We start from the raw sequence: 27,579 nt of genomic DNA, 5'->3' as shown, positions 1-27,579 counted from the left end.
CCCCAGTAAAAGTCAAGTTCTCTCCGAGGTTTGACTTAAATATGTGTCCTCATGACATCAGTGTGGCTCTCTCAGAGTTGGACCATGGAGTTGTGTTGAAGTCAGGTGCATCCCTTCCCTTACTGGTACCACCACAACAGCCCATCCTCCCCAGTCTGCTGGTACCACCACAACAGCCCATCCTCCCCAGCCTGCTGGTACCACCACAACAGTCCATCCTCCCCAGCCTGCTGGTACCACCACAACAGCCCCATCCTCCCCAGCCCTGCTGGTACCACCACAACAGCCCCATCTTCCCCAGCCTGCTGAGAAGAAACAAGCATATTCTGGGCTGAGAGCTCTCTCTTTAGGACTAAACTGCCTTTCATCTGCCAAGGCTGAGGGCTGGAATCTGGGCTCCTCGGGCCAGCCCAGGGACTCTGGTGAAGATGCTGTCCCACCGCTTCCAGAATCAGGCAGGGACTGGAGCTCTGCCAGGCATCTCTGTTGGTCTGAAATGAAACCCCAAGCAGAGAACACTTTCCACCCTGCAACTATAGCACTTGAGTTGCTCGTGTCTATTGAGCTCATTGAATACACACTACTATTTCATCCTCTTGTCCATCTGGCAGATGGGTCTTGCTTGTTCCTGGGAACAAGAAACACAGGTCCTACCTCTTATAAATAGCAAATCCAGGACATAAATCCATGCTGGGCAGATTAGTCTAGTTGGGATCTTATGGATGTTGAAAAGACCACAAACTGTAGTTTTTTCAGTAGGGACTGAGTCCACATTCAGAGAAAGACCTGCTGTCTGCCAGGAAATGAGAGCTAAGTGACTTCCAGCTGCAGAGGGGCCACATGTGTACGCTATGTAGGCAGCTTTCTAGCCCAGACCCAAGGGCACACATGAAATAGCACGTTTTTAGGATGAATCCTTCATGTGATCTCCCATGTTTGTTCTCACATTGTAAAGATGTTTAATAGCATGAAAAAGTGCACATCTGGAGTGAGAGAATCAGCTTTCTCCAGATTTCGTACTCCGTTTTTTAAGGTAATTGTGTATCCACAAGCAGTTGTAAGAAATGATTCACAGACATCCCTCATAACCTGTTTCTTACAATGTTTAATCCTCGGAGTACTGTCCTACAGTAGCATAGCCAGGAAATTGACACTGAGATGATCCACCAAGCTTCCTCTGAGTTCACGGGTCCCCACATTCTTTTATGTGCGTGTGATGTATGTACCTGTGCTTATTAGCTTCATCATGTGCGTTCTTGGACATTTTATGAATTGATTTGGCTTGCTGTTGTGAATGGAATGCTTTTTTATTTCTTTCCCAATATATTTTTCCAGATTGGTAATGCATAGATTGAAATGATTACTACCATTAAAATTCAGAAAGTCCCATCATTAGAAAGAATCCCAATTGGTTGTTCATAACCTCAACAATCTCCTCCCTCCTTCTGTCCTTAGTTCCAACCAACCACCAATCTCTCTTCCATTTGCAGAATGTTTATTACCCCAGGGATGTCATGTGAACAGAAGCACAGTATATAACCTCTGCGGATTAGACCATCCACTCATCCTAATTCCATTAAGGTTAATCCAAGCTGATTTATGTGCAGAATGTGATCATTTATAAACATGCTGCCCACATCAAAGGACTCATCTTAGGAAATTCGAGGCTAATTCTGCTAATGTTACTGTGGCTCAAAATACTTTCCTACCTTCCATTCTAGAGAATCGGTAGCTGGTCTTTCGTCTTTCAGGACTGCGTTAGCTGCCTTCCTTGTTGGTACCACAAGCACCTGACAGATGAACTTGAGTGTTTATGTTGGCTCACAGTGTGAGTGTACAGTCAGTCATGGTGGGAAAGTCATGAGGCAACTGGTCATATGGCACCCACAGTCTAGAAAACAGGGACATGAATGCTGGTATTCCACTCACTTCCTATTTTTTATTTAGCCCAGTACTTTACATATGGAACGGCGCCATATAACTTCAGGGTAGGTCTTCCCACCTTACATAACCCAATCTAGAAACTTCTTTACGAGCATGCTAAGAGGCTTGTTTCTGTGGAGACTTTAAATCCTACCAAGTTGGCAATCAAAATTCACCATGCCCATTCTACTGCTTATCAAGTTGACAGCCAGACGCATCGCCTTCAGGTCATGATCTTCCATTGCTTGTTCCCAAAAGCTCTTGGCCCTCTCATAGTGCAAGGTGTAGTCAGTCCATTTCTAAAAGTCCCCAGAATCTTCAAGAGCCCTAACACTGTTGAAAATTATGAGTCTCTTGTGAAACTCATGTCATCTCTTAACTGTGAGCTCCTATGAGGTAAAAAATAAATCACAAACTTCTAGCACACAGTGACAAGGCTTTTGGTTCCATCCCCAGCATAGAAGCAAAATAAACTTACAACGAGTAACTATATGTTTAGCTCATAATTTTAGAGGTTTTTGTCCATGGTGTCTTGGCCCCATTGCTTTCATCTTTGTTCCTTCTTGTTTTTATTTATCATTAGCATACAAAGTAATTGGTTTCATTATGGAATTTACACATGTATTTATTATTGTAAGAAAGAGTCTCACTATAGAGTCCAAGCTGGCCCTAAACCCATAATCTTCTGCCTTGGCTTCCTGATTACTGGGATTAAAGACACACACATCTGTTCTCAGGATTCCCACTGCTCTTGAGCCTGTGGTGAAACAGTGCATCATGGAATGGAGGAAAGCTCATGGCAGCCAAGAAACAAAGAAACAGAGAGGGAGAGAGGCCGTTAGCCCCTCCAGGGGCTGGTACCTTGACACATCCAGCTTCTTGTCACCTGGCCTTGGCTCCTAGAGCGTCTGTCATCTCTCAGTGGTTCCACAAGTGACAACCAAACTGTTTAGAATGAGTCTTTGTTAGATATTTAATACCCAAACCCTAACTATTATGAATGAGATAGTTTGCTTTCATGCTGTCTTTGAAACCTGTTGAATATTTTACACGTGTATACTCCACTCAAATGTTAGTCTTTCTTCCAAAATATTTGTATTCAGATTTTATGCTATTGTTGAAATTGTTGACTCATACCCTCAAATTGTTCCAAACATCCCTCTATGAGTTTTTTAATTACTAACGTGAGTTGGAGTTTCTGAATTAGCTGTAAAATCATTCAAATGAAATACAGTTGAAAGTTAAGTCTCCGAGCCAGGCAAGTGGCATTTGCCTGAATGGCCCCAGCTGTTCAAACACTGAAGTGAAAGAATCTCTTGAGTTCAGGAGGTCAAAGATAACCAGTAATACAGAAAGAAGCTTCTTAAAAAAAATCCTGCCAGGTGGTAGGGGCACATACCTTTAAACCCAGTACTCCAGAGGCAGAGGCGGGTGGATGGGTCGCTGTGAGTTCAAGGCCAGAGTGGACTGCCCAACTGGGCCAAATCCAGTTGACTTTCTCTGTGTTCTTCCCATTATGACCTCCTTCACAAAAGTGAAGAATGACCAAAAGCAATGGGGCTGCCGAGAATGACTGGCTGTGCCTGTCTTTCCGGTCCCAGCAATCAGGAAGCCAAGGCTTCCACCTTCCACAGCTTACCGCAAGCTAATATATAGATTCTTTCCTTCCTTCCCTTCGCAGAATACATCCTTGGCTTGGCTTCCCTCTGCTTTTGTGTTTTGTTTTGTGGGCTGAGCTCATCTGGCTGTTTAAAGTGTTCTGCAAATATGCAAAGCCTTATCTCTCTCTTTCTCTGAGTCTGTTATGTGGAACAACAGACCCAGGTCCATCAAACTCAAGCACATCCTAGGATGTGCACAGGTGAGGCACAAAGCAATATGTGGTACGTGTCGCGGAAGCCTTTGATGAATGCTTTTCAAGTGTACACTTGGATTTTAGCCTAAAGAAACAAACAGTATAATTGAATAGGAGATGATAAAAAAAAAAAAACATTTTAAAGGATTCTATCTAATGAGGAAGGTTGATTGCCTTGCTTCCTTCCCCCAGAAGAACTAATAAGCCAGTAATGAATGACATTTCTGTGATAAAATCCTGCTTTTATTGTTATCCTTTGTAAGGCTGTTTTCAGTCCCCTCAAATGTTGAACTTTCAGGTAATGGGCATGTTCTGCTCTTCATTAGAAAAATCTCATCTGTGCCAAATTTCTTTGTTTGCCTTTGAAAAGGCCCCCGACTGCCACTCTGGGTGCCAATTTAGCGCTGTTGTATTTTGCTGCACAGTCCAAAGTAATTAGGTTAATTAGTCATTTCCATTTAGCTTATTAGAAGGCTAGAAATCCCGTCCCCTCATTCAGGAGATTAAATGTGCAATTGTGTTCACCAAAGAGCTTCAAGGATGTGGTTTTCAGACCCCGTCCTGGCAGCTGGGAGCTCTGGTCATGGTGTAATTTGCTCTGTTTTGGGGAGACACGGTAAGAGTAATTGGGCAGGAAAGGGTTAGTGATGCTGCAGGCTGAGAAGTGGGGCAGCCTGGATGTAGAGGGGAGTCAGGTCCTCAGCACACAGAGAAAGAATGACAACAGCTATGGCTTTGCCCAGCCTAGCCCTGGCCCGGGCCCCGCCTCAGCCCCGGCCCGCCTGTGGCTCTGCAGGATGTGTCTATTAAACTTGTCCCAAAGGCTGCCCATGCCTGAGGAAGTTCTTGCCTACAGGGAACTCAGTCTTATGGGAATTAGAGACAAGGCAGTTGAAATCCAATAGCTACCAAGCCTCCATGGAAGGATCTTTTATGGTCTTCAAGTGTGGTGTCTCTGCTTGAATGTAAGATATGGTGCTTGATCGCCTGGCCTCAGTGTTTGCATGAACAAACCCAAGTTCAAGTAAACTACAACTCCAGTGGGCTGCAGTGGTGGTGCAGGGACTGAACTCTGTCTCCCTGGGCCTTGTCTATTGTTCCTCCAAGCACCCCTCACCATTTGTCATGAAAGAAGATACTTCTTACACTATGTAGTTGGGGTGGGATTGGTCATACACAGAGCCCAGGTAAAAGGATGCTTGTTAGTCCCTGCAGGAGAAGAGGGCAAACACGTCCAGGCCAGTGTCTGTGTCCTTCTGCAGCCTTCCTTAGTTCTTGTTCCCAGTAAGGATTCTCTGCTAACATCGTGTTTCTCATAGTCCCATTTCACCCTCAATGTTTTGGCTCATTTTTATCCTTCCCATAAAATGTTTTCTCATTTTCTCTGTCTTTGTGCCTACCCAACAGAAGCCTGCATGCCTTCCAATACTTATTATCTTCTTTCTCCTTAAGACTAAAAGCTACTTGAAGACACTTCATCTATTTTTCCCACTATTATATTCTGATGTTCTTGGAATGTAGTAGGACATTAGTAAATGTTGAAAGAATATATAAATGGATGGATGGAGGGATTCAAATAATGATAATAAGTTTGAGCTCCTTAACATTCATTGCATTGTATAGGTGCTTTAGACCCTCAGTCTACTGTTGGAGAAATGAAATATAAAGACAGTGTAGAAGCATTGCAGTCAATAAATGTATAAGGGTGGGTCTGTGTCAAATCCCCCCTGAATTCAATTGCTTTATGACACTATGGGAAAATACCTAACAACACAACTTAAGGTGGCAATATTTTGATTCATGGCGCTAGAGGGCTCAGTTTATTGGGATGGGGAGGGTATGAGGTACAGCTTGATTTACACTGTGGTAGACCAGAAAGCAGAGAGCAAGACAGAAAGTGTCCAGGAATAATATACCCACAAATACCTACTCCCACAAACCTTCTTTCAGCTAACCATTACCTCAAGTTTCCAAAATATCGCCATAAGTTGAGGGTTAAACTTTCAAAACAAAGGCTATATTTAAGCCATAATACTCACCCAAATTTTTATCGAGACTGATGATGCCATAGATCTACTAAGGCAGCATAATAGGGCTTACTATGCTTTGCATGCCCTGAAATGGACCATCTGTATTACATCCCTTACCTAGAAGGTCAGAGATCTTTGCAGACAAAAGGATGGGACAATCTTAAGAGCCAGAGAAGACGATGGATAACTGCAAGTAGACAATATTCACTTTCTGCACACAACAGGGCAGTTGCACACATACACACCCAGTGACTGTGACAGCATGCACAAGACCCATGTTGGCTTAACCAGTCAAAACCACAGCATGGAGGGAGAGAGGTGGCCTTTAGTTCCCTAACTGTAGGTCTATTGACTTTTGACAGCTGCTGGGAGAGGAAGATTAAATTTTCTTTAGGTAACCTCTGGTAGGTCTACCACATTCCAGGACAGGCATTGTACCCAAGAGTACATGGGCAACACAACTTGGACTCAGTTTGGGGGTAGAGGGAGAGAAAGAGAGAGAGAGAGATAAAACAAAGTTGGGTGTACATGTGTTACAGCTCTGGAGGGGAAGGTAGCCTGACTGTCAGGAGTCAGACTATACCTATGGCTGTGAAGGGAAGGTATGCTGGCTACCTACAGCCCTGAAGAAAATGTATCCTGACTGTCAGAAGCCAGGCTATACCAATAGCTGTGTTCTGGTGAGAGATGGTTTCCCCCACAGTCATGTAGCAATCCTGCTCCTCTCAGAGAGCCATTACAGCTCAGCCCTGCTCCGCTCTGCTAAGAGAGTTTCCAGCAGAGCTGCCCATCGCTTCTCTGCTCTGGTGAAAGTTGTTACTTCTCTGCTTCGCTCTGCTAAGGGGAAAACCCTGGCAGAAAGGAAGGGCTTTGCTCCTGCGCTGCTGGTGAAAATTCTTCTCTGCTTCACTCCACTAAGGGAGTTTCCTAGCAGAGATGTCCATTGCATTTCTGCTCCACTTCACTCTGATGGAAGAAGATCTTCACCCAAAATTTATTCAAAATATTTATTGGGAGGGAGAAATCCAGGAGAGTGACTGCCTCTGCCAGGGTGGAAAATGGCAGCTCCCAATTGAACAGGCACAGAGCTTATATAGGGCTTCTTAGGGTGAAGTTTTTTTTCAGGGTGAAGATTTTCAGGGTGGGAACTGATTGGATTTCAATCCCTGAGCTTGGACAAACTCAGAGATTGGTTGGATTTCGTGCTCAGGGATTGGTTGGTGTCATGCTGAGGGATTGGTTGGTTTTCCTACTCAGGGATTGTTTCATGCTCAGGGATTGGGGGCAGAGTATGTTTCTTTGACTCTGCGCTGTTTGATGACTTTGAACTTGACTCTGTAGAGACTTAACAAACAATAAGCATGATCAGCACAAGCAAAGGAAGGAGTCAAGCTTAGTGAAGATGAGAACAGAACCTTAACTGAATAAGTAGAGTCAAACACACACCCAAGGTTGATATAGGAATGCTAAAATGGGATGGGATGGAGAAAGACACCTCACAGAAAAGCATTAAATGAAGAAGTGTGATTCCCATGCTCTGTATTTGAAGTTGATGCTTACAGACTAGACAGCCCATGGAAATGTTGGGTGGGCATTCTAGAGACGTGTGAGAGATGGATGGGCGGAGTGTGGTGGTACCGTGGGTATGAAAATGTAAGGAAAAGCCTATGGTGTAGGTGTTATGGCTCTGTGACCCAAAAACCTACAGCACCTACTTTGACCCATTTCCCATGTAACAGTGTATGACTGGGTGTCACCCAGTCCCAAACATTTTATTTACAATGTCTGTATTATACTGGTGGGCAGTGTGTTAAGAATGAACTTATGTATATTGTTCCTCTTTCTTAACTTTTTTCTTGAGGAAGATCCAAGACACTAGAGCAGATTATAAACGATACCTGTTTGTGTAAAGGATGCCACATGCCTCTCAGCCCAGTGCAGTGCAAATCCTAGCTTTCTAGAGAAACTGCATTTTAGAACAATATTCTCTAACATTTCCTAGGCACTTTCATCAATGGACGAATTCTGCAATCTGGATCGAGATATTGAAGGATCTGCCAAGAGCTGGAAAAAGTTTGTGGAGTCAGAGTGTCCCGAGAAGGAGAAGTTCCCCCAGGAATGGAAGAACAAGACAGCCCTGCAGCGTCTCTGCATGATGCGGGCCATGAGACCTGACCGGATGACCTATGCCATGCGGTAGGGGGCAGGCCACAGGCTCTGGGAAAGCGTGTCTACAGGGCAATCTCAGGAAAGCCAGCCTGGCATAAGCTGAACTTCAAGGCCATGTTCATGTAGTAATGGGCACCTTTGTACCAAGACTAAAACCCATGAGACAGACTGCCTTGGGTATGCCATCTGTTATAGGTATGCCTCTGTTATCTTGATGTCTTAATAGAAAGTTTGGGAGGAGATACCCATCAATATCAGCATTTAAGAAGATGCCAATCACCTATAATAAGAAGGAAGATGGAGGGATTCAGAAAGTGTATGGAGATTTCAGCATCACAAAAGCATAGAGTGAGGTGGTTATAACTTTAGATGGATAAATGAGTGGCAGAGAATTAATAAGGATATTTGACTTCTATCTTCTCAATCAGTTAAATTAGTGTGTAAGGGGATGACAAATTGAATATCTGAAGAGAATGGAGGAAGCTTGAAAAGAGGTCTGTGGCTGGAGAAATGGGGAAGCACACCATGCAAGTATGAAGACTAGACTCTGGAACCTCAGAACTCACGCACATGCTGGATGGTTGTGACAGCCCTCCTATATAACACCAGTAAATGAGCTCAGAGACAGGGAATCCTAGATTAAGCCAAAGTCAGCTAGTCACAATAAATGAGGTCTGAGTACCAATGGGAAACCCTGTCTCAATTTGTAAGGTGGGGAGCAATTGAAGTTGTTCAATGTCAACTTTGGCCTTCTACATATGCATGTACCCACATGTATGTGAACATGCATACATGCACACATACCACACATATGCAACAGAAAGAATTGGAACCTGTGAAAATGAGAGAGAAGAGGGATAGACCTGTAGCTCAGTCAATGTAATGCTTCCCTAGCATGCATACAGCTCACAGCTAGATCCCCAGAACCACATAAATGGGGCATGGCAGCACAAGCCTCAAATCCCAGCACTCAAGAGGTAGAGGCAGAAGGAACATCAGAAGTTCAAGATCATCTTCTGCTTCATAGCAAGTTTGGGGCTAGCCCCTATCTCAAAAGAGGAAGAACAGGAGAGGTGGGAGCAAATCATGGAGAGATGGAGGGAAGACGAGAAGAAGTAAGACGGAAGTATGGCCAGGGAAATGCAAAGATTTCTGAAGCTACACTTGCAGTGGTTCCAGACATTACCAGTGGATGATCCTCCACCCCCAGAAGATGTGGGACACAGAGGCAAATGGTTCCCAGGCTAAAGTTCCAGTGACTTCAAAGCAGTGAACAAAGTGCTAGGAAAGGCAGGTTAGGATAGGACTAGAAGTCAAAAGCCATGGAGTCTACAGAGGCAGAAAACAGCTTAGCAGTCACTAAGAATTTTGCAGGGATTTTGATGGGCATTGCATTAAATCTGTAGATTGCTTTTGGTAAGATTGTCATTTTTACTATGTTAATTTTACCTACCCAAGAGCATGGGAGATCTTTCCACTTTCTGGTGTCTTTCTCAATTACTTTTTTTCAAAGATTTGAAGTTCTTGTCATACAAGTCTTCCACTTGTTGAAAGTTACTCTGAAATATTTTATGCTATTTGTAGCTATTCTGAAGGGTGTTGTTTCTCTGATTATTTTCTCAGCCCATTTATCATCTGTGTAAAGGAGGGCTACTGATTTTTTTTAGTTAATCTTGTATCTTACTACATTACTGAAAGTGTTTATGAGTTGTAGAAGTTCCTTGGTAGAATTTTTGATGTCGCTTATGTAAACTATCATATCATCAGTAAATAGTGAGAGTTTGACTTCTTCTTTTCCGATTTGTATCCCCTTGATCTCCTTTTGGTGTCTTATTGACCTCAAGAACTATATTTAATAGGTATGGAGAGAGTGGACAACCTTGTCTTGTTCCTGATTTCAGTGGGATCACTGTGAGTTTCTCTTTATTTAGTTTGATGTTGGCTGTTGGTTTACTGTATATCATCTTAATTATGTTTAGGTATGTTCCTTGTATCCCTGCTCTCTCCTTTATCATGAAGGGGTGTTATATTTTGTCGAAAGCTTTTTTAGCATCTAATGAGATGATCATGTGGTTTTTATTTTTCAGTTTGTTTATATGATGAATTACGTTGACAGATTTTCATATGTTGAACCATCCCTGCATCTCTGAAATGAAGCTGACTTGATCATAGTGGATGATGGTTCTGATGTGTTCTTGGATTGGATTTGCCAGTATTTTATTTAGTATTTTTGCATCAATGTTCATGAGTGAGACTTGTCTGTAATTCTCTTTCTTAGTAATGTTTTTATGTGGTTTGAGTATCAGGGTAAGTGTAGCCTCATAAAAAGAGTTTGGCAATGTTCCTTTTGTTTATATTGTGTGGAACAATTTGAGGAGTATTGGTATTAGTTCTTTTTTGAAAATCTTTTGAATTTTGAGCTGAAACCATCTGGTTTTGGGCTTTTATTGATTGGGAGACTTTTGATGACTGTTTCTATTTCTTTAGCAGTTATATAGGTCTATTTAATTTGCTTATCTGGTCTGGCCTTGATTTAATTTTGGGAGTGATATTTATCCAGTTGTCCATTTCCTTTAAGTTTTCCAATTTTGTGGAGTACAGGTTTTTGAAATATGACCTGGTGATTCTCTGGATTTCCTCTGTGTCTCTTGTTATGCCCCCCCTTTTCATTTCTGATTTTGTTAATTTGGATATTCTCTCTCTACCTTTTGGTTAGTTTGAATAAAGGTTTGTCTATTCTGTTGATTTTCTTGAAAAACCAACTCTTTGTCTCATTGATTCTTTGTATTGTTTTGTTTCTATATTGTTGATTTCAGCTCTCAATTTGATTATTTCCTGCTGTCTAGTTCTCCTGGGTGAGTTTGTTTCTTTTTGTTCTAAAGTTTTCAAATGTTTTGTTAATTCACTAGTGTGGGATTTTTTCCAGCTTCTTTATGTAGGCATTTAGTGCTATGAACTTTCCTCTTAAAACTGCTTTCATTGTGTCCCATAAATTTGGGTATGTTGTGTAGTCATGTTCATTGAATTTTAGGAAGTCTTTAATTTCTTTATTTCTTCTTTGACCCATTGATGATTCAGGTGAGCATTGTTTAATTTCCATGTGTTTGTGGGCTTTCTGGAATTAGTGTTGATGTTGAATTCTAGTTTTAAGCCATAGTGATCTGATAAGATACATGGGGTTATTCCAATTTTTTTTTTTTTGTATTTGTTGAGGTTTGTTTTGTTACTGAGAATGTGGTCAGTTTTTGAGAAGGTTCCATGAGGTACTGAGAAGAAGGTATATTCTTTTCTGTTTGGATGGAATATTCTATAGATGTCTGTTAAGTCCATTTGAGTCATATCATCTGATAGTTCTCTTATTTCTCCGTTCATTTTTTGTCTGACTTACATGTCCAGTGGTGAGAGGGGAGTGTTGAAGTCTTCCACTATTAGTGTGTGAGGTTTAATGTATGTTTTAAGCTTTAGAAGTAAATGTTTCTTTTTTTTTTTACCTATTTATTTATTTTTATTCTTTTTTAATTAAAATTTCCACCTGCTCCCCATTTCCCATTTCCCTCCCCTCCTCTCAAATATTGCCCTCCCCCCACTTCCCTCCCCCTATCCCCACTCCTCTTCTCCTCCCCCCACTCCATTCCCCCTCCCTCTCGTTACTGAAGAGCAGTCCAAATTCCCTGCCCTGCGGGAAGACCAAGGTCCTTCTATCTACGTCCAGAAAGGTGAGCGTCCAAACAGGCTAAGCTCCCACAAAGCCAGTTCATGTATTAGGATTGAAACCTAGTGCCATTGTCCTTGGCTTCTCATCAGTCTTCATTGACCGCCATGCTCAGAGAGTCCGGAATCAACCCATGCTTATTCAGTCCCAGACCAGCTGGCCTTGGTGGGCTCCCAATAAATCAGTTCCACTGTCACAGTGGGTGGGTGCATCCCTCGTGGTCCTGATTTTTTGCTCATGTTCTCCCTCCTTCTGCTCCTCATTTGGACCTTAAGAGCTCAGACCGTTGCTCCAAATTGAGACTCTGTCTCTACCTCGATCCATCGCCAGATGAAGGTTCTAAGGTGATATGCAAGATATTCATCAGTATAGGATAGGGTCATTTCAGGTTCCCTCTCCTTAGTTGCCCAAGGTACCAGCTGGGGACATATTCCTGGACACCTGCGAACCCCTCAAGAGTCAAGTCTCTTGCCAACCCTAAGATGGCTCCCTTAGATAGGATATATACTTCGCTGCTCCCGTATCCATCCTTCCTATATCCCAACCATCCCAATCCTCCGAGCTCCTCCCATCCTCCCCTTCTCATATTTCTCATCCCATTTCCCCTTTGCCCCATGCCACCTCACCCGCAAGTTCCCAGTTTTTGCCCTGGAATCTTGTCTACTTCCCCCTCTCCATGCGGATGACTATATGATTTTCTTTGGGTTCACTTTCTTATTTAGCTTCTATAGGATCACACATTATATGCTTAATGTCTTTTATTTTATGGCTAGAAACCGATTATGAGTGAGTACATCCCATGTTCCTCTTTTTGAGTCTGGGATACCTCACTCAGGATAGTGTTTTCTATTTCCATCCATTTGCACGCAAAATTCGAGAAGTCATTGTTTTTTACTGCTGAGTAGTACTCTAATATGTATATATTCCACACTTTCTTCATCCATTCCTCCATTGAAGGGCATCTAGGTTGTTTCCAGGTTTTGGCTATTACAAACAATGCTGCTATGAACATAGTTGAACAGATACTTTTGTCATTTGATGTGGCATCTCTTGGGTATATTCCCAATAGTAGTAGGTGCCCTTGTGTTCGTGGCATAGATGTTCAGAATTGAGATTTCCTCTTGGTGTATTTTTCCTGTGACTAATATGAAATGTCCTTCTTTGTCTCTTTTAATTGATTTTAGTTTGAGGTCTATTTTGTTAGATATTAGGATAGCTACACCAGCTTGTTTCTTAGATCCATTTAATTGGAAAATTTATTTCCAACCCTTTACCCTGAGGCGATGTCTGTCTTTGAGGTTGAGGTGAATTTCTTGTATGAAGCAGAAGGATAGATTCTGTTTTCATATCCTATTTGTTAGCCTGTGTCTTTTTATAGTGAGTTCAGTCCGTTTGTATTAAGGGATATTAATGACCAGTGATTGCTATCTCCTGTTAATTTAGTTTTCGTTGTTGGCAATGTTATTTTGTGTATGTGTGGGTTTTTTTCCCCTTCTTTGGGATTTGCTGCTGTGAGATCATCAATTGTCTGTGTTTTTGTTGATGTAGCCAACTTCCTTGGGTTGGAGTTTTCCTTCTAGTACTTTATATAGGGCTAGGTTTGTGGCTAGGTATTGGTTAAATCTGGTTTTGTCATGGATTATCTTGCTTTGTCCTTCTATGGTGATTGAAAGTTTTGCTGGGTACAGTAGTCTGGGCTGGCAACTGTGGTCTCTTAATGTTTGCATAAGGCTTGACCAGAACCTTCTGGTTTTCATTGTCTCCATTGAGAAGTCAAGTGTAATTCTGATAGGTCTGCCTTTATATGTTACTTGGCCTTTTTTCTTTACAGCTCTTAATACTCTTTCTTTATTCTGAATGTTTAGTGTTTTGATATTTATGTGGCTAGGGGACTTTTTTTTGACCCAGTCTATTTGGTGTTCTGTAAGTTTCTTTTATCTTCATAAGCGTATCTTTCTTTAGGTTGGGAAAGTTTTCTTCTATGGTTTTGTTAAACATATTTTCTGTGCTTTTGAGTTGAACTTCTTCTCCTTCTTCTACACATATTATTCTTAGGTTTGGTCTTTTATGGTGTCCCATATTTCCTGGATATTTTGTGTTAAGCTTTTGTTAGATTTAATGTTTTCTTTGATGAGCACTTGAGATTCTTTCTTCTATCTCTTGTATTCTACTGTGTATGCTTGCATTTGTAGTTCCTGGTCATTTTATAATGATTTCTGTTTATGTACTTCCCTCAGCTTGTGTTTTCTTTATTGTTTCTAGTTCAGTTTTCAAGTCTTAAATAGTTTTTTCATATTCTTGATTGCTTTCTCTTGATTTTCTTTAAGAGATTTGCTGATGTCTTTCAATTTTTTGTCTTTTCCTCCATTTCTTTGAGGGGATTTTTCATTTCCTCTTTAAGGGCCTCAAACATTCTCCTAAAGTTATTTTTAGGTCATTTTCTTCTGCCTCATCTATATTTGGTTGTTCAAGTCTTGCTATTGTAGGGTCACTAGTTTTTACTGGTGTCATGTTACTCTTTGTGGTGTGGCATGTGTTCTTACTTTATCTACCCATCTTTTCATCTGATTGGTATAGTTGGGGCTGTCTGTGACTCTGGAGATCAATCTTCCAGGTGCCAGTGGAACCAAGGCTCAGATGGTTGCTCCTCGTGGTGCAGTCAGTGTAATGGTTCCAGTCACCCTGTTGGTCACTCCGTATTCCTGGAGGTCGCTTGGCACTCCCAGGGTTTGCTCTGCTCCTGTGGAGTTCACTGTCACAGGCCTACTCTGGCCTAGGTCACTGGCTCAGTCCTCTATTTAAAAAAAAAATCATTAGGTAATACACATATGGGGGTGAGTCATGTAGGGTGTTTATTACACCTCAGAACATTACTTTTTAAGGATAGGAATTATAAGATAGGAATAATAAGACACTAGATAGGAAAGAAATGGGAAAAAGAATGGGCTGATGGGAAATAATCAGAGGGGCCCAGAAATTGAAATTTCTGCACTTTTTATGGCACTCTTTCAGGCAAAGGCTTGTTGAGATAAAGATATAGCACCAATGACTATAAAGATTGAAGATTTGGGTCTGAGAATGAACTGTTTCAGACTTACAAAAATATCCCCAGATACTGACAAAGATTAAAGGGTGGCCATAAACTGTGCAAAGGAGCGAGTAAGGAGTGAAAATCAAGTGGTCTGAGGTCTGTCCACACATGTTGATGTCGCTCAGGCTGGAGGAACATTCATGAGCCAAGAGCCCATGAATGAATGTGAATGTACCAAATGGGATGATAGATGGCACTGCTGTGCATGGCGAGTGGATACAGCCAGGAGAAATGAGTCTCAGTGAAGCCACACAAGAGGAAAAGTGTGGACTTGAAGATAACTATTAGACCATGAATACTATGTGGCCACTGCCCACCCTGAGATCCACCTAGTGTAAGAGAATAAGCCCAGCTGAGAAGGATACAGGAGAAGCTATGTCTTGGGGAATAGCAGAAGGGTCAGCAAACATTCAGGAATTCGTCTAGACATCTAGTAGGCTGGAAGGATTTGCTTCACACAAAATGGAACACTTTGTGGAAGAGCACTGTGGGCAGGAGTGCAAGAAAAACCAGTGACGAATAGAATATCCAAGAGTCCTGTGGGACCTTAAATCTTGGGCATGTTGGCACATCACGGAGATATAGAATAGGTCAGATTTAGCTCCCCATAGTCATTCAAAGACGTTGGTCCTAGCAGTCTCCAGAAAGGTGAGAAGATACCAGGTCTACAGAGGGAGGCAGCAATGGTCTGGTTGGAGAGCAGTCAGGAGCCCAGATCTAAGTGCATGGATTGGAACTAGTAGTACAGACAGTACATGTTGACAAGTTGTGAACTTGAAGCCAATCCTAAATCTTTAACAATCAACCCCATGAGTGTGAATATGCCTTTTCATTTCTAGAAGCCTCGGCTTCTCAAATGCTATGATTTTTTTGGACTGGTATGCATGCTTGTCTCCTGCAGAGACTTTGTTGAGGAGAAGTTAGGAAGCAAATATGTCATGGGAAGAGCACTCGATTTTGTAGCCTCGTTTGAAGAGTCGGGACCAGCCACTCCAATGTTTTTCATCCTGTCTCCAGGGGTGGACCCACTGAAAGATGTGGAAAACCAAGGTGAGGAAAGCTTGCTTTGGAGCCAAGATTGGCGGTAGTCTGTGCCCTTTCATTCACTGGGTCTATTGCTTTCTCTTTTCTACATTCAAGGTTCACTGTGTAAAACCCGACCTTCACAGGCCAGACAGAAGTCAGGGTTACTGCTAAAGCAAAGCCACAGCATTATGAAGCAGAGAGAAGATTGGATTTCTTTGTAGCCATTCTGTGTAAACCTGTGACTCATGCTGTATATAGTATGAATAGGGCATCTGATTTTGTCATTTAGTGTGTAGATACCTTGTCTCAGAATCAACTGCTAGAACAATTGAATTGTCTGGCAACCCGTCAAAGTTAAGTTCATCCAGGGCAGGAAAAAATAGGTCAGCAGTTAAGAATGCTTGCTGTTTTTGCAGAGGTCCTGAGTTCAGTTCCCAGCACATACAGCAGGTGACTCACAAACACCTGGACCCCTAGATCCAGAGAATGTGATGCCCTATTCTGGCCTTCATGGGCATCACACTCAGTATACACCCACACAGATAACTAAAAATAACTAAAAATAACAATTGATGTCTAATTTTTTAAATTATATTGATCATAAGTGTAAGAGTTTGTTGGGAACTATTAATTATATTCTGTTGATCTATGTGTTTCTGCATGCCAATACTAACATTGGAGCTTTATGGTAAAATCTTAAATCATAAAATGAGTCCTCCAACAGTTTTCTTCAAGATTATTTCAGCTCCTTGGAGTCTCTTGTATTTCCATAAAACTTTTAAAATTATTTTGTCAGGTTCTGTAAAACTTAAAGAAAAGTCCATTCAGACTTTAATAGGGATTTTTGCAATTACCATGTAAGTCAACTGGGGACATGTGGCTACCTTAACAATATGAGGTACTCAGTCTGCTTTCCTATACCATCCAGATGCCCACTTACATCCATCATCGATCAAGAGTAAGCACCACAGACTTCTCCATAGACCAATCTGAGGGCATTTTCTCAATTGAGGTTCCGTCTTTCAAAATGAGTCAATCCTGTGTCAAGTAGACATAAAAACTAGCCAGCACACCCATAGCCTCTGGTTTTTGGTTCAATGTCATGATCTCTAAATATCCTCAGAAGAATTTTTTTTTTTTGAAGACACTTAAACTCATGTGAAATTCCACTTTGTTTCATATGTAAATGAAGATTTTCTTTGAGCGCTTCCAGTTTTTCCTAGAGTTGCAAATTCCCTTGAAAAGAAATAAATATCATTTATAATTATCACTAGCTTCATACTCATGCTCTGTGTTGAAAGGCATTCTCTTTTCAACTCTAGAAGGCATTCTCACTAGAGTTATTAGCATCCTCTTACAATTTGAATGAATTCTATTTTAGCTTTCTAGGAAGCTGATATCCCTGGGGTTATTTTCTTGACATTCCACCTTAATTATATATATTTTAATTTCACTTATTTCCTATTTTCCATTTTCATTTTACTGGCACACATCAGAAAAGAATCCCTAAGAAATAACATTTCTGAACCCTTGTTTGACCCCAGATTTGTTGAATAGTTTTTTTTCCTGGCTACAAAATGATTTCTCCTTAGAACTTTGGCTACATGGATCTGTTGTGTTCTAGAAGCCTACTTTGTTTGTGAGTGAGAAAAGGTCGTGTTTCTTGGTTGGTGACCCATTCTTATCTGCTGGAAACTTTGGAATCATCCATTCTGTGTTCTGTTCTTTCATGAGCTGTATCTACCTGTGGGTCTTTTTCGCTCACCGGCTCAGCTCTCAGCATGTCTGTTCAAGGGAGAGTCACACCTTTCTTTAGCTTCACTCTCTTTTGGTAAATGCCAGCAATAGTTACCAAGAAGAAATCAGTTATCTTAAATGGCCCTTCCCCAGTCCTATCAAATTGTCTCGATTTCTCTTTGGATTCTGCAAAATGGCCATAATCTCTCACCTGATTTATGAAGATTACCTCCTGACTCATTTCTGCCCTCCTCCCCTGAAAATCCTTTGCTACTCTGTGGACAGAGTCCCCTTGCTAAATCTCAAATCCTTTAGTATCACTCTGCTTAAAGCGTCCTAAGGACTCCCATCATCCTAAAGGTTAAGTCAAGCATCCTTCATCTGATCACAGTAGCCGTACAGTCTGGCCTTTCTGTCCAGTCTTGGACCTCACCTGCCTCCAGACTCCCTCATTTAGCTCCTCGGCTAAACAAGGCTATTGTAAGCATTTCAACAAAAGACTCCTTTCATCCGAAATATTCTCAACAGTGCAGTATTTACTCATTGTCTTAGTGGTGGTTTTTATTGCTGTGAGGAGACACCATGACTACAGCAACTCTTACGAAGGAAAAGCATTCAATCGGGTAGGCAGCTGACACTTTAGAAGTTTAGTCCATCATCATGGCAGAGAGCATGGCAGCTGGGAGCATGGCAGTATGCAGGCAGGCACGGTGCTGGAGAATTCTGCATCTTGATCCAAAGGCAACAGAAAATGAACTGTCCCATTGGGTATGGTTTGAGCATACATGAGACCTCAAAGCCTGCCTCCACAGTGACACACTTCCTCCAACAAGACCATACCCACTCCAACAAGGCCACACTCCAAATAGTGCCATTCTCCTTGGGGGCCGTTTTCTTTCAAATCACCACATTCCACTCCCTGGCCCCCAAAGGCTTGTAGCCATATCATAATGCAAATGTGAAATCAGTCCAACTTCAAAAGTCCCCATATTCTATAACAGTCCCAAACTTATTTTTAAAAGTCTAAAGTTCAAAGTCTCTTCTGAGATTCAATTTCTTAACTGTAATCTTCTATAAAAATCAAAATTAAAAAGCAGATCACATACTTCTAACATCTAAAGGCACAGGATATATATTGCCAATCCAAAACATAAGGAAGGGAGCATAGTGAAGAAATACTGGACCAAAGCAAGACCAAAACCAGCTAGGCAAACTCCAAACTCTGTATCTCCATGTCTGATGTCAAAGTGCTCTTCAGATCTCCAACTCCTTTCAGCTTTGTTGACTGCAACACACTTCTTTCTCTTGGGCTGATTCCACTCCCTGTTTGCAGCTTTCCTCAGTAGGTACCCCACAACCCTGGCATCTCTATTATCTTGGGGTCTTCAAGGCAATACAGGCTTCAACTTTACAGCTTCACACAATGGCCTCTCTGGACCTCCATTCAGGAACATGACTGGCCTCATCAGCTTTCCTTTATCACTCCTTGACTCTAAAGCCAAACCACATGGCTGAAGCTGCCAGGTTCTGCTGCTTGCTGGAGCTAGAACATGACCCCTTTGTTCAATTATATCATGGTTACCATCACTGCCTAAACTTGGCTGTCCTTCACCTTGCTCTGTAGATCATGCTGACCTCAAACTCAGAGATCTGCCAGCCTCTAGGTGCACCAACACCTAGTTCTAAGTTTTTCTTTAATTCCTTTTCACAAGTTGGAAACATGGTCCGGCCTATCACAGCAATACCTCACTCCTGGTAGCAACTTCTGTCTTCATTAGGGTTTCTATTGCTGTGAAGAGACACCATGACCATGGCAACTTTTATAAAGGAAAACGTCTTATGGAATGGCTTGATCAGAAGGAAACAGGAAGTTGACTATCTCGCTGGGTATGGCTTGAACATATGTGAGACCTCAAAGCCCACCTCCACAGTGACACACTTCCTCCAACAAGACCATGCCTACTCCGACAATGTCATACATTTTAATGGCACCACTCCCATTGGGGGCCATTTTCTTTCAAACCACCGCACTCATCCTGCAAAGATCAGCTTGTCCTGACCTCATCCTTGCATGACCACTTGGTTTTTCATTATGTAGTCTCGCGGCATCCTGAATATTTGTGTCACACCACTTAATACAATTCTAATTTAATCATTCTTTCATTGTTGGATGTTATGTCTGCTTGCCTGCTTGTCACTAAGCTCCATGGGGTCAGAAACCATGTCATCTTGGCTCTCATCTTACCAGAGTCTCACAATGTGACTAGCACAGAGAATTCATTCAGTAAATATTTGTTAAATGATTTAATGAATGAATATCGTACGACCTTTATCATAACTGTTATGTTCCTGGCTTCCATACGTTTACAGAACTCGGCCTTCCTTCTCTCCACAGGGGCTTTGTTGGTTCCAGGTGAATAAATTTAGTTTCCTCATTTTCATTCACTGCTCTCCCTTTGAAAGCTTCCATATACTCTGTTGATGGGCACTTTTGTTCTTCACCAATTGACCTCCAACTATTCCATCGTGTTATCTGAAGCAGTCCCATCATCTCAGGCAGATTGGCCCCTCCCCAATCTACATTGTTTATCTGTCTCTGGCTGTACTGCCTCAGCCTTGCCCTTGGCTTCATCTTAATGCAGACGTCTGGAAGCATATTGCTGTTCATCAACAGGAGATCACTTAGGCACCTGGGCCCCTTTCTTTTCTTACAGCACTCCCTGATTTCTTGATGGTTTGATTTATTTTCTAATCTTTCCATTTAGACATAGATTCTGGGCCTACATATTTCCCATTTCTTGAATCTAATCAGTTTGTCCAATGAGCCCTAGTTCTTGTTTTGGATCCACACAGCTGAGCCAAGCAGTTTCCCCAATCACCCTTAGTACTGGCATATTAAGTACTGTCTCCTTGCTTGGTTTCACAGTCTGTGTGTCGGATAATTCATCATATTCCTCTGCTCAGACCCTTAAAATATTAGTATCCCCTTGCATCCTAGGCAGCTGCCTTATACTCTTAACTCTTTCATGGCTTCTTTGTCTTGCTGGGGTAGCTGCCAGCACTGGGCATTTAAAATCATGGAAGTCAGGTTGGGGATTTGTTTCCTTGTCTTCATCTAATTCTCTGCTGAAATGTGTGTCCCCTCATACCAACAGATCTATGAGTCTGCTCAGCAACTGAAGCTTGCCTCTGAGCCTTGGCGGGGAGCCTATACTTTTCTGGTACTTTTTGCCATTGGGACTCCTCCAGGATGCCCCACCCTGAACACTGGAACAGGAGAGGAAAGGGAGGAGGGAGAAGCAAGAGGTGGAGGAGAAATAAGAGGACAAATAGAATGGGGACAAAGACCCAGAAGAGAGAGCTGGCTCCGTACTTCCTGGCCTCTGAGCATGAACACTCCCACCCATTACACCTCTCCTAGCGCGCTCTGATCAATCCCTAAACAGCACTTTAATTCCACCTGTCCTCTCTCTTGTCTCGTAGCTGTCTTCACACGTTATTTTCTCCTTTCCTCTTGTTTTCTATCCCCCAACATGCCTCCCTAGCCCCTCAGGTGACCGCGGGGATAAAAATGAAATCTCTGATGTGAAAAGACTTTGAAAAGTTAAAAGCGGAGCAGCGTGTACAGCGCGATAATGACAGAGATGCAGCTTCTGTTCTCCAAGGCAGCTGCAGCGCCCTCCTTCCCCCTCATCCCGTCACATCTTTCAAAGCCAGCTACGCCTTTGTCCACACAGGCCTCTTCTCTGGCCTCTCACACATCTGTAGCATGGTCTTGCTTGGTCCCCTTGCTCCTTTGTCCAAGTACATGACTTTGAGAAGATGAGCTCAGCTGCTTCTATTTTGTGATCAGAAAGCAGCTGTCCAGCTCACCTTTGGCTTCTTCTGTATCCTCTTGTATATTTGGAATGGCAAGCTCAGGACTGGAGAGATGGCTCAGTGGTTAGGCGCACTGTCTGCTCTTCCAGAATGGCAAGCTCACATAAATTAGGGTAGGCTACCACAAGCTAAGTTCAGAGGCACAGGTTTCATCCAGCGTCTTTGCAACCAGATTATCAATATGTTACTTAGGTCTCTCTTCGGTGTTCCCAGCCCCTTCTCTTTCCTATGAGAGGCAGTGAAATGTGGGTTAGATTAGCCAAGACTGGCCTCCAGAGGGCGCTGTGAAGACTTGTATTGTTTTTCGGTGGTGAGAGAACTCATGCCTTCATGTGCCAGGGAGCAGGAAGGGTAAAGAGAAAAGTCGAAGATACAAAGAGACCGTATTTAGAGAACAGATTGATGAGCAGAAAGAGGATGCCCCTTCTATTAAGTGGGGGGTTCACAGGAAAAGATACAGTGGCAACCAATTGAAGGGGCTCCTGCCAGAGGAGAGCATGGGAGATAGAGAGGAGAGAGGAAGCAACTTGCTGGCAACAGAAGGGAGGTTTAAAAACAGAGACGGGGGATGACACACATGAAAAGCTTTTCCCAATTGCGTTGAAGCAGAAGGCCATGAGCTTGTGGCAGCACCAGTTCACCAAAGGCATTCGTTAATTTTCTCTTTTACTAACTTTTGGGTTCAAATAGAGTTAAGGTGTCTAAAAGTTGCAAAATGAAGGCATAGAAGGAAACAGTGGAGTTGAAGATTTTATGAGATCATGGTTCAAGTTCAGCATTATTGGGTACATATTAAGCTAAGCCAAAATGGTAAAGGTGAAGATAAGGGGGAACCAGTAACCTGGGCAGTTTGATTGAAGAAGAGTAACAGGTGGAGAGGAAGAAAGATGGAACCTGGGAGTCAGCTGTGATAGTCTTTGAGACTGTGTAAGAATAACAGCTTAGCCATGCAACCATCTCAATGTTGGGAACATCCTGGGTGCATCCCTAGGGAGGGGTAGCAGCAATGGTACCAAGGTAAGTTCTCTACGGTTGAAGAAAATAAGAAAGGCAGGTGTTAACCAACTCATCGGCATTAATGACAATGATAAAACAGAAATCAAGTTAAGCCCTTCATAAAAGTTCGTCTCACCAGAAATCTGATAGGAAGCACAGAACACAAAAGATAGTCACCAAAAGGCACATGTATCAAAAGAGGAGGCTTTTTCTAGCAAGTAGCAAGAGAATTCTAGAAAAGCATTCCCCTGTCTCAGAACACCCTAAGTATATGGCCCTAGAGAGTGGCCTCCTGGAGCTGTGGGATCCTCACAGCGTCAGTAGGGAGATGAAGCGCTACAGAAGATAAACGGGCTCTACAGTCCTTGGAGGTAGCATAGCCATCTAGAGAAGCAGAGAGGGCAGAAATAGGAAAGCGGGTCACGCACAGCAAGGCGAGCACGGAAGTCATCTCACAAGCACTGTGAATGTGAACCTCATAGGAACATCAATACCTCAGGGCACTTTCTAATAACCTACATGGTACCTGTGGGCCTCACAGCGGTGAAGGAAGAGACTCCAGAAATTCACCTGGCACACACACCACAAGGCTCATGTCTGATATAGTCGGCTGAGTGTGGAGTAAACAGAGCCCTGTCAATTGTCCCCCTTCCTACCACTTACAAGATCCATTTCTTTTTTTGTCAGCCCAGATTGATGCACATTGGCCCAAGCCGGCTCTGCAGTGCCAGGCTTTGCCTCACCACGACCCCTCCAGTCTGTCGTTTTCCGACTAATCTTTATTAAGCACCTCTCTTCCCGAATCCTTCTCCAGCGAATAAAGGAAATAAATAGGTTCCTTTGTGAGCAAACAAACATCACGGGTGCCATCTAATAATCCCCACACCTTTTAGCCTGGTGTTTGCTCTGGAATTAGGTGTTTATCTCCCTAGTCCTAAAGCCGACATCAAATGCTTGCCAGCGAGGATTTATTGTGTTTAATAAAGGTATTTCTTGGGTTCATCTCGGTTGAATCTATGGTGACTATTTCTCAATATAAAAAGTCATCATCCTACTTGTATCCAGTTGAAGGAGAGTCCGCATGCTTTGTAGTGTTTAAAAGGGCTACCCAATATAAACTGTTTTCTCCTCAAAGCTTTCTTGCATGAGTATCAAATTATATCTATAATTTTAGCTCTTCTGGAAGTAAAATGTTTTTGTACAGCTTTGTATTCCTTTTTTTTTTTTAACTTATCCCCATCCATTTTACCTTCCCAGGAAAACTGTTCAATGATTCCTTTGTGATATTACACAGTTTTATGATCCTTTTATGGAAAGAATGACATATACCTTTCGCAAGCTTTATTGGATTATGCTAACAGTTAATGTGTGAATAGAATTGGTCCCCTATATTAAGGTCATTTTTTAGGTTCAGTTTTCTTTGGGCTTGAAGAGCAACTCTGTGGCATTGGTCTTGCTTCTGTGGTGTGGCTATGATGGTTTATTATTATTATTATTGTATCTTGTTTCCTACACTAACAGCACAATATAACATTCACACCAATCCCTGTTCTTGTTTTCTCTCTTTCTTCTCTCTCCTTTCTTATATACAAGGATGACACAATGCTTCCTATGTATTGTGAATAGTGAAGGAGGAGGTTGGTAGAGGGGAATTCGGTGCTGACTAAATTCTGCCCACATCTCTCTGCAAAGTCCCAAAGAAGACTGGATTTATTCAGAAGACAAAGGAAATTAGAAGGGAACACAGATACACACATACCCTTTACCTTTTCTATCTCAGCACTTTGTGGACTCATGCCCACTCTTCACGTAGGGACTGCGTAAGAGAACATCAACAACCCCAAACCATTCCTGAGGGTTAGTGGATGAAGCAGGGGTGGGGTGATTTGGAAAAGTGGACAGATGTTTCCTTTTATCTGAGGTTGCACATCTGAAATATTTAGCCTCCTATGAAAAGAAAGATATGAGGCTTGGGTCTGGGTGACGTGTTAATCTAATCTTATCAATAAAAAGCTAGGAGCCAGATATCAGGGTAAAACCTGGAAGAGTACCAGGAGCAGCTGTCAGTTGCTTCCTACCTGTCTCCTTCCTGCATCCAAAAAAAAAGCTGAGATCCTGTCTACACCCTACCTTATTCTTCCTGTCTCCACCTCCTGAGTGCTGGGATTAAAGGTGTGAGCCACCACTGCCCAGCTTCTATGGTTAACTAGTGGCTAGCTCTGCCCTCTGATCTCCAGGCAAGCTTTGTCAGAACATAAAATATCCCACAACATCCGGGTCTAGGCATACCTAGGCTTGAGGATGACAACTGGGGGAACTTCTTAGGAATAGCAGCATTGATGATTAGGCTCGATAAATGCCACTAACACTTCCATGGTTTTTTAGGAAGAAAACTCGGATATACGTTCAACAATCGGAACTTCCACAATGTGTCTCTGGGGCAAGGACAAGAGGTGGTTGCCGAAGCTGCCCTGGACCTGGCAGCCAAGAGAGGTCACTGGGTGATTCTGCAGGTACAACCCCTCTGCCCCGGATCTGGATCACTATTGTCTTTGTGTCTGTTTAGGCTGCAGCCCTTAGACTCTGGGCTTCCTGTGCCCCCTGACCCCCTGAGCCATCTGTTCCTCCATGTCACTTTCCCCTTGACTTCTGGACCAGCTCTGACTCTGTGGTCTCCCTCCTCTTCCCAAGGCCTCCTCCAGGGACTCCTCTTCTCCACACCTACTCGACCATTGTCCCAAACAGTTCCGAGTTCCACTCACAGAAGGAAGTAGATTCCACTCTGATACATGCTCGAGAAATTAGCATTTGATTAAGGCCGTAGCAGGTGGATACTTTTAGAGGCCAATCTCCTCCTGTGAATGTCGTTTTCCTCTGTGTTCTTTATTCATTGTGTGATAAGTTCTAAGTTACCTGAAGACTAAAAGCCAGCTCCTTCATTGGGGGCTCACACTGGTATCTGGAAACGTGGAAACCAATGCTGTGCATCCACGGGAACAAGGTGAGAGGAAAAAGCCATCATTCTCCAGAAACCTGTCCCCCATACAGCTCATTTAGAAGCTGTGGCTGAATCAGAACAAACAGCGCATTATTCTCCTCCCTGTGAGCCCTCTTCAGTCAGTCCTATTAGGGCAAACATTGGCATGTTGACTGATTCGTTATGACATGTTCTTCACCAGATTTCCTTAGAGAAAATGTTTTTTATTTACCTTGACCCTCAAGATCACTGCCTTAAGCTGCTCAGCAGAGGCTTATGGGGGAGGAGGAGAGAGAGGATCGCGTGGTTAAGAGTGCTTGCTTTTCAGAGGACCAGGGGTCCATTCTAGCACCTATGGCAGGTACCTGTGTCAGCCACCTCTTCTGGACTCGGTAGTCACCTGTTTACATATATACATTCTCTCTTTCTCTCTTTCTCTCTTTCTCTCTCTCTCTCTCTCACACACACACACACACACACACGTACGTATGAAAAATAAATAAATCGCCGGGCGGTGGTGGCGCACGCCTTTAATCCCAGCACTCGGGAGGCAGAGGCAGGAGGATCTCTGTGAGTTCGAGACCAGCCTGGTCTACAAGAGCTAGTTCCAGGACAGGCTCCAAAACCACAGAGAAACCCTGTCTCGAAAAAACCAAAAAAAAAAAAAAGAAAAATTAATAAATCATTTTTTAGAAAGCCTATTAGGTATGAGACAATAGCAAGAGAGTAGCAGGGAGGGTAAATATGATTAAAATATATAATGTGCATTTTGCAGACCTGTTGGGTGACAGAATTAATGAGGAAACTAAAGGAAGAATAGCGGTAGAATCCAGTCACCCACCCACCCTGACTTCATTACCAAGAGCTTCATAGTTCCCTGATTACTCCCCCACATCTTGTTGCTGCTTTCTCCTTAATCATCCTTTTATTTATGGGGCGCCCGGCTGCTGAGAGAGCTGCCGTTCCCTGAAACTCCTTTTTTGGGAACAGTGGGACTCCCAAGAGAAACTCTGCCAGCAGCTGGAGTCTCTGCTTCCTTCAGGAGCCTGGAGATACAACCCCCTTGTTTGCAGACTCATCTGCCTGGCCTGCTCCTGGCCAACTGTGACTAAAGAATCCCAGCCAGCTGTCATGGAAGTCAGAATCTGTTTCTGAAACTGTGGTTCTGCCTCCAACAAGGTTCCCTGGGCAGGGAGCTGAGTTTCCCTCTTTAGCACCCACTGGCTACCAGTACCCCCACAGCCGACACAGTGTCTGGACACTCTCAGAGTCTGAGCTCAGTACTCCACCCTGAATCCCCGGGGGATGGGCATCTCCATGGAAACTTGTTTCCCTGCAGAAGGGCAAGTGATCTGAAGGCTCTCCTTTTCCTCTTCGGTGAAACGCTGGGAGTCTTGACCAAACATGACATGTCTGAACTACAGAGTAGGGTAGAAGAAAAGGACCCCCTCAAAACACATATCTTCCCAAGACTCCTAGGTATTTTGGTTTTAATATTTACCTGGTGTTACCAAGCATGGTGACATGCGCATACAACCCCAGCAGTCAGGTGGAAGAAGCAGGAGAATCTTGAGTTTGAGGCCAATCTGGGCTACCTATGAGGTTCCTGGCCAGCACGGGCAGTGTAGTGAGAACCTTGCTTCAATGCCCCACCCCCAAAAAGTTCCTGGAAGCGGAAAAACCATTGCAGTCATTCCTCTTTCAAAACTGGAAAACTACATAACAATAACCTTTTTTGGGAAGAGTTTGGCATCGACAGTCAAGTGCTTCTGAGAACTTGTGACTCTGAACTTTCATTCCAACCCCTGTTTCCAATGACTCTCCTATACCATATCATACTGAGGAAAGCTGCCTGAGCTCCCAACCCAAGAACAGCAAGTGATCTTCTCCCAGGGGTCCTGGCTTCCTAGGACCTTGGGACCAGCCAAGACTCAGGAGGTCTCCACTCTTCTTGGCTATAATAGCTGTGGGTTGAGTTTCCCCAGTTCTGGAAGTCCCAGGGATCCTTGAATACTCCCCAGAGTTCCCTCCATAGGAAACGGGTCTTCCTCCCAGCCCTGCCCTACTCTGGCATGCCCTGCTCTGTGGGGACTTGGAGTTCTGAGGTACCTCTGCAGGATCACTCACTGCTAGCTTGCTGGTATTGCCACCTAACAGCAACCTCGGCTCTCCAGAAAGCCCACT

The 27,579-nt window shown here is 43.1% G+C and overlaps 1 protein-coding gene across 6 annotated transcripts in view; it reads left to right on the top strand.

Moving 5' to 3' along the window:
* The window catches only part of Dnah9 (dynein axonemal heavy chain 9), a 341,979-nt gene that overhangs the window by 290,438 nt on the left and 23,962 nt on the right, over positions 1–27,579 (top strand). For 5 of the 6 annotated variants that reach the window (XM_057773503.1, XM_057773502.1, XM_057773504.1 and 2 more), the window contains 3 exons: positions 7,811–8,004; positions 15,682–15,830; positions 24,804–24,931. In XM_057773503.1, coding sequence (XP_057629486.1) covers positions 7,811–8,004; positions 15,682–15,830; positions 24,804–24,931 — 471 coding nt within the window. Of the gene's footprint in view, positions 1–7,810; positions 8,005–15,681; positions 15,831–24,011; positions 24,039–24,803; positions 24,932–27,579 lie in introns of those variants that run through there. The other variant, XM_057773507.1, reaches the window with a different exon arrangement.

This window comes from Chionomys nivalis, chromosome 7 (assembly GCF_950005125.1).
Source record: "Chionomys nivalis chromosome 7, mChiNiv1.1, whole genome shotgun sequence".
In the NCBI taxonomy this organism is placed as follows: Eukaryota; Metazoa; Chordata; class Mammalia; order Rodentia; family Cricetidae; genus Chionomys; species Chionomys nivalis.
Note: the sequence above shows the minus strand (reverse complement) of the source record. Positions and strands in the feature narration are given on the sequence as shown.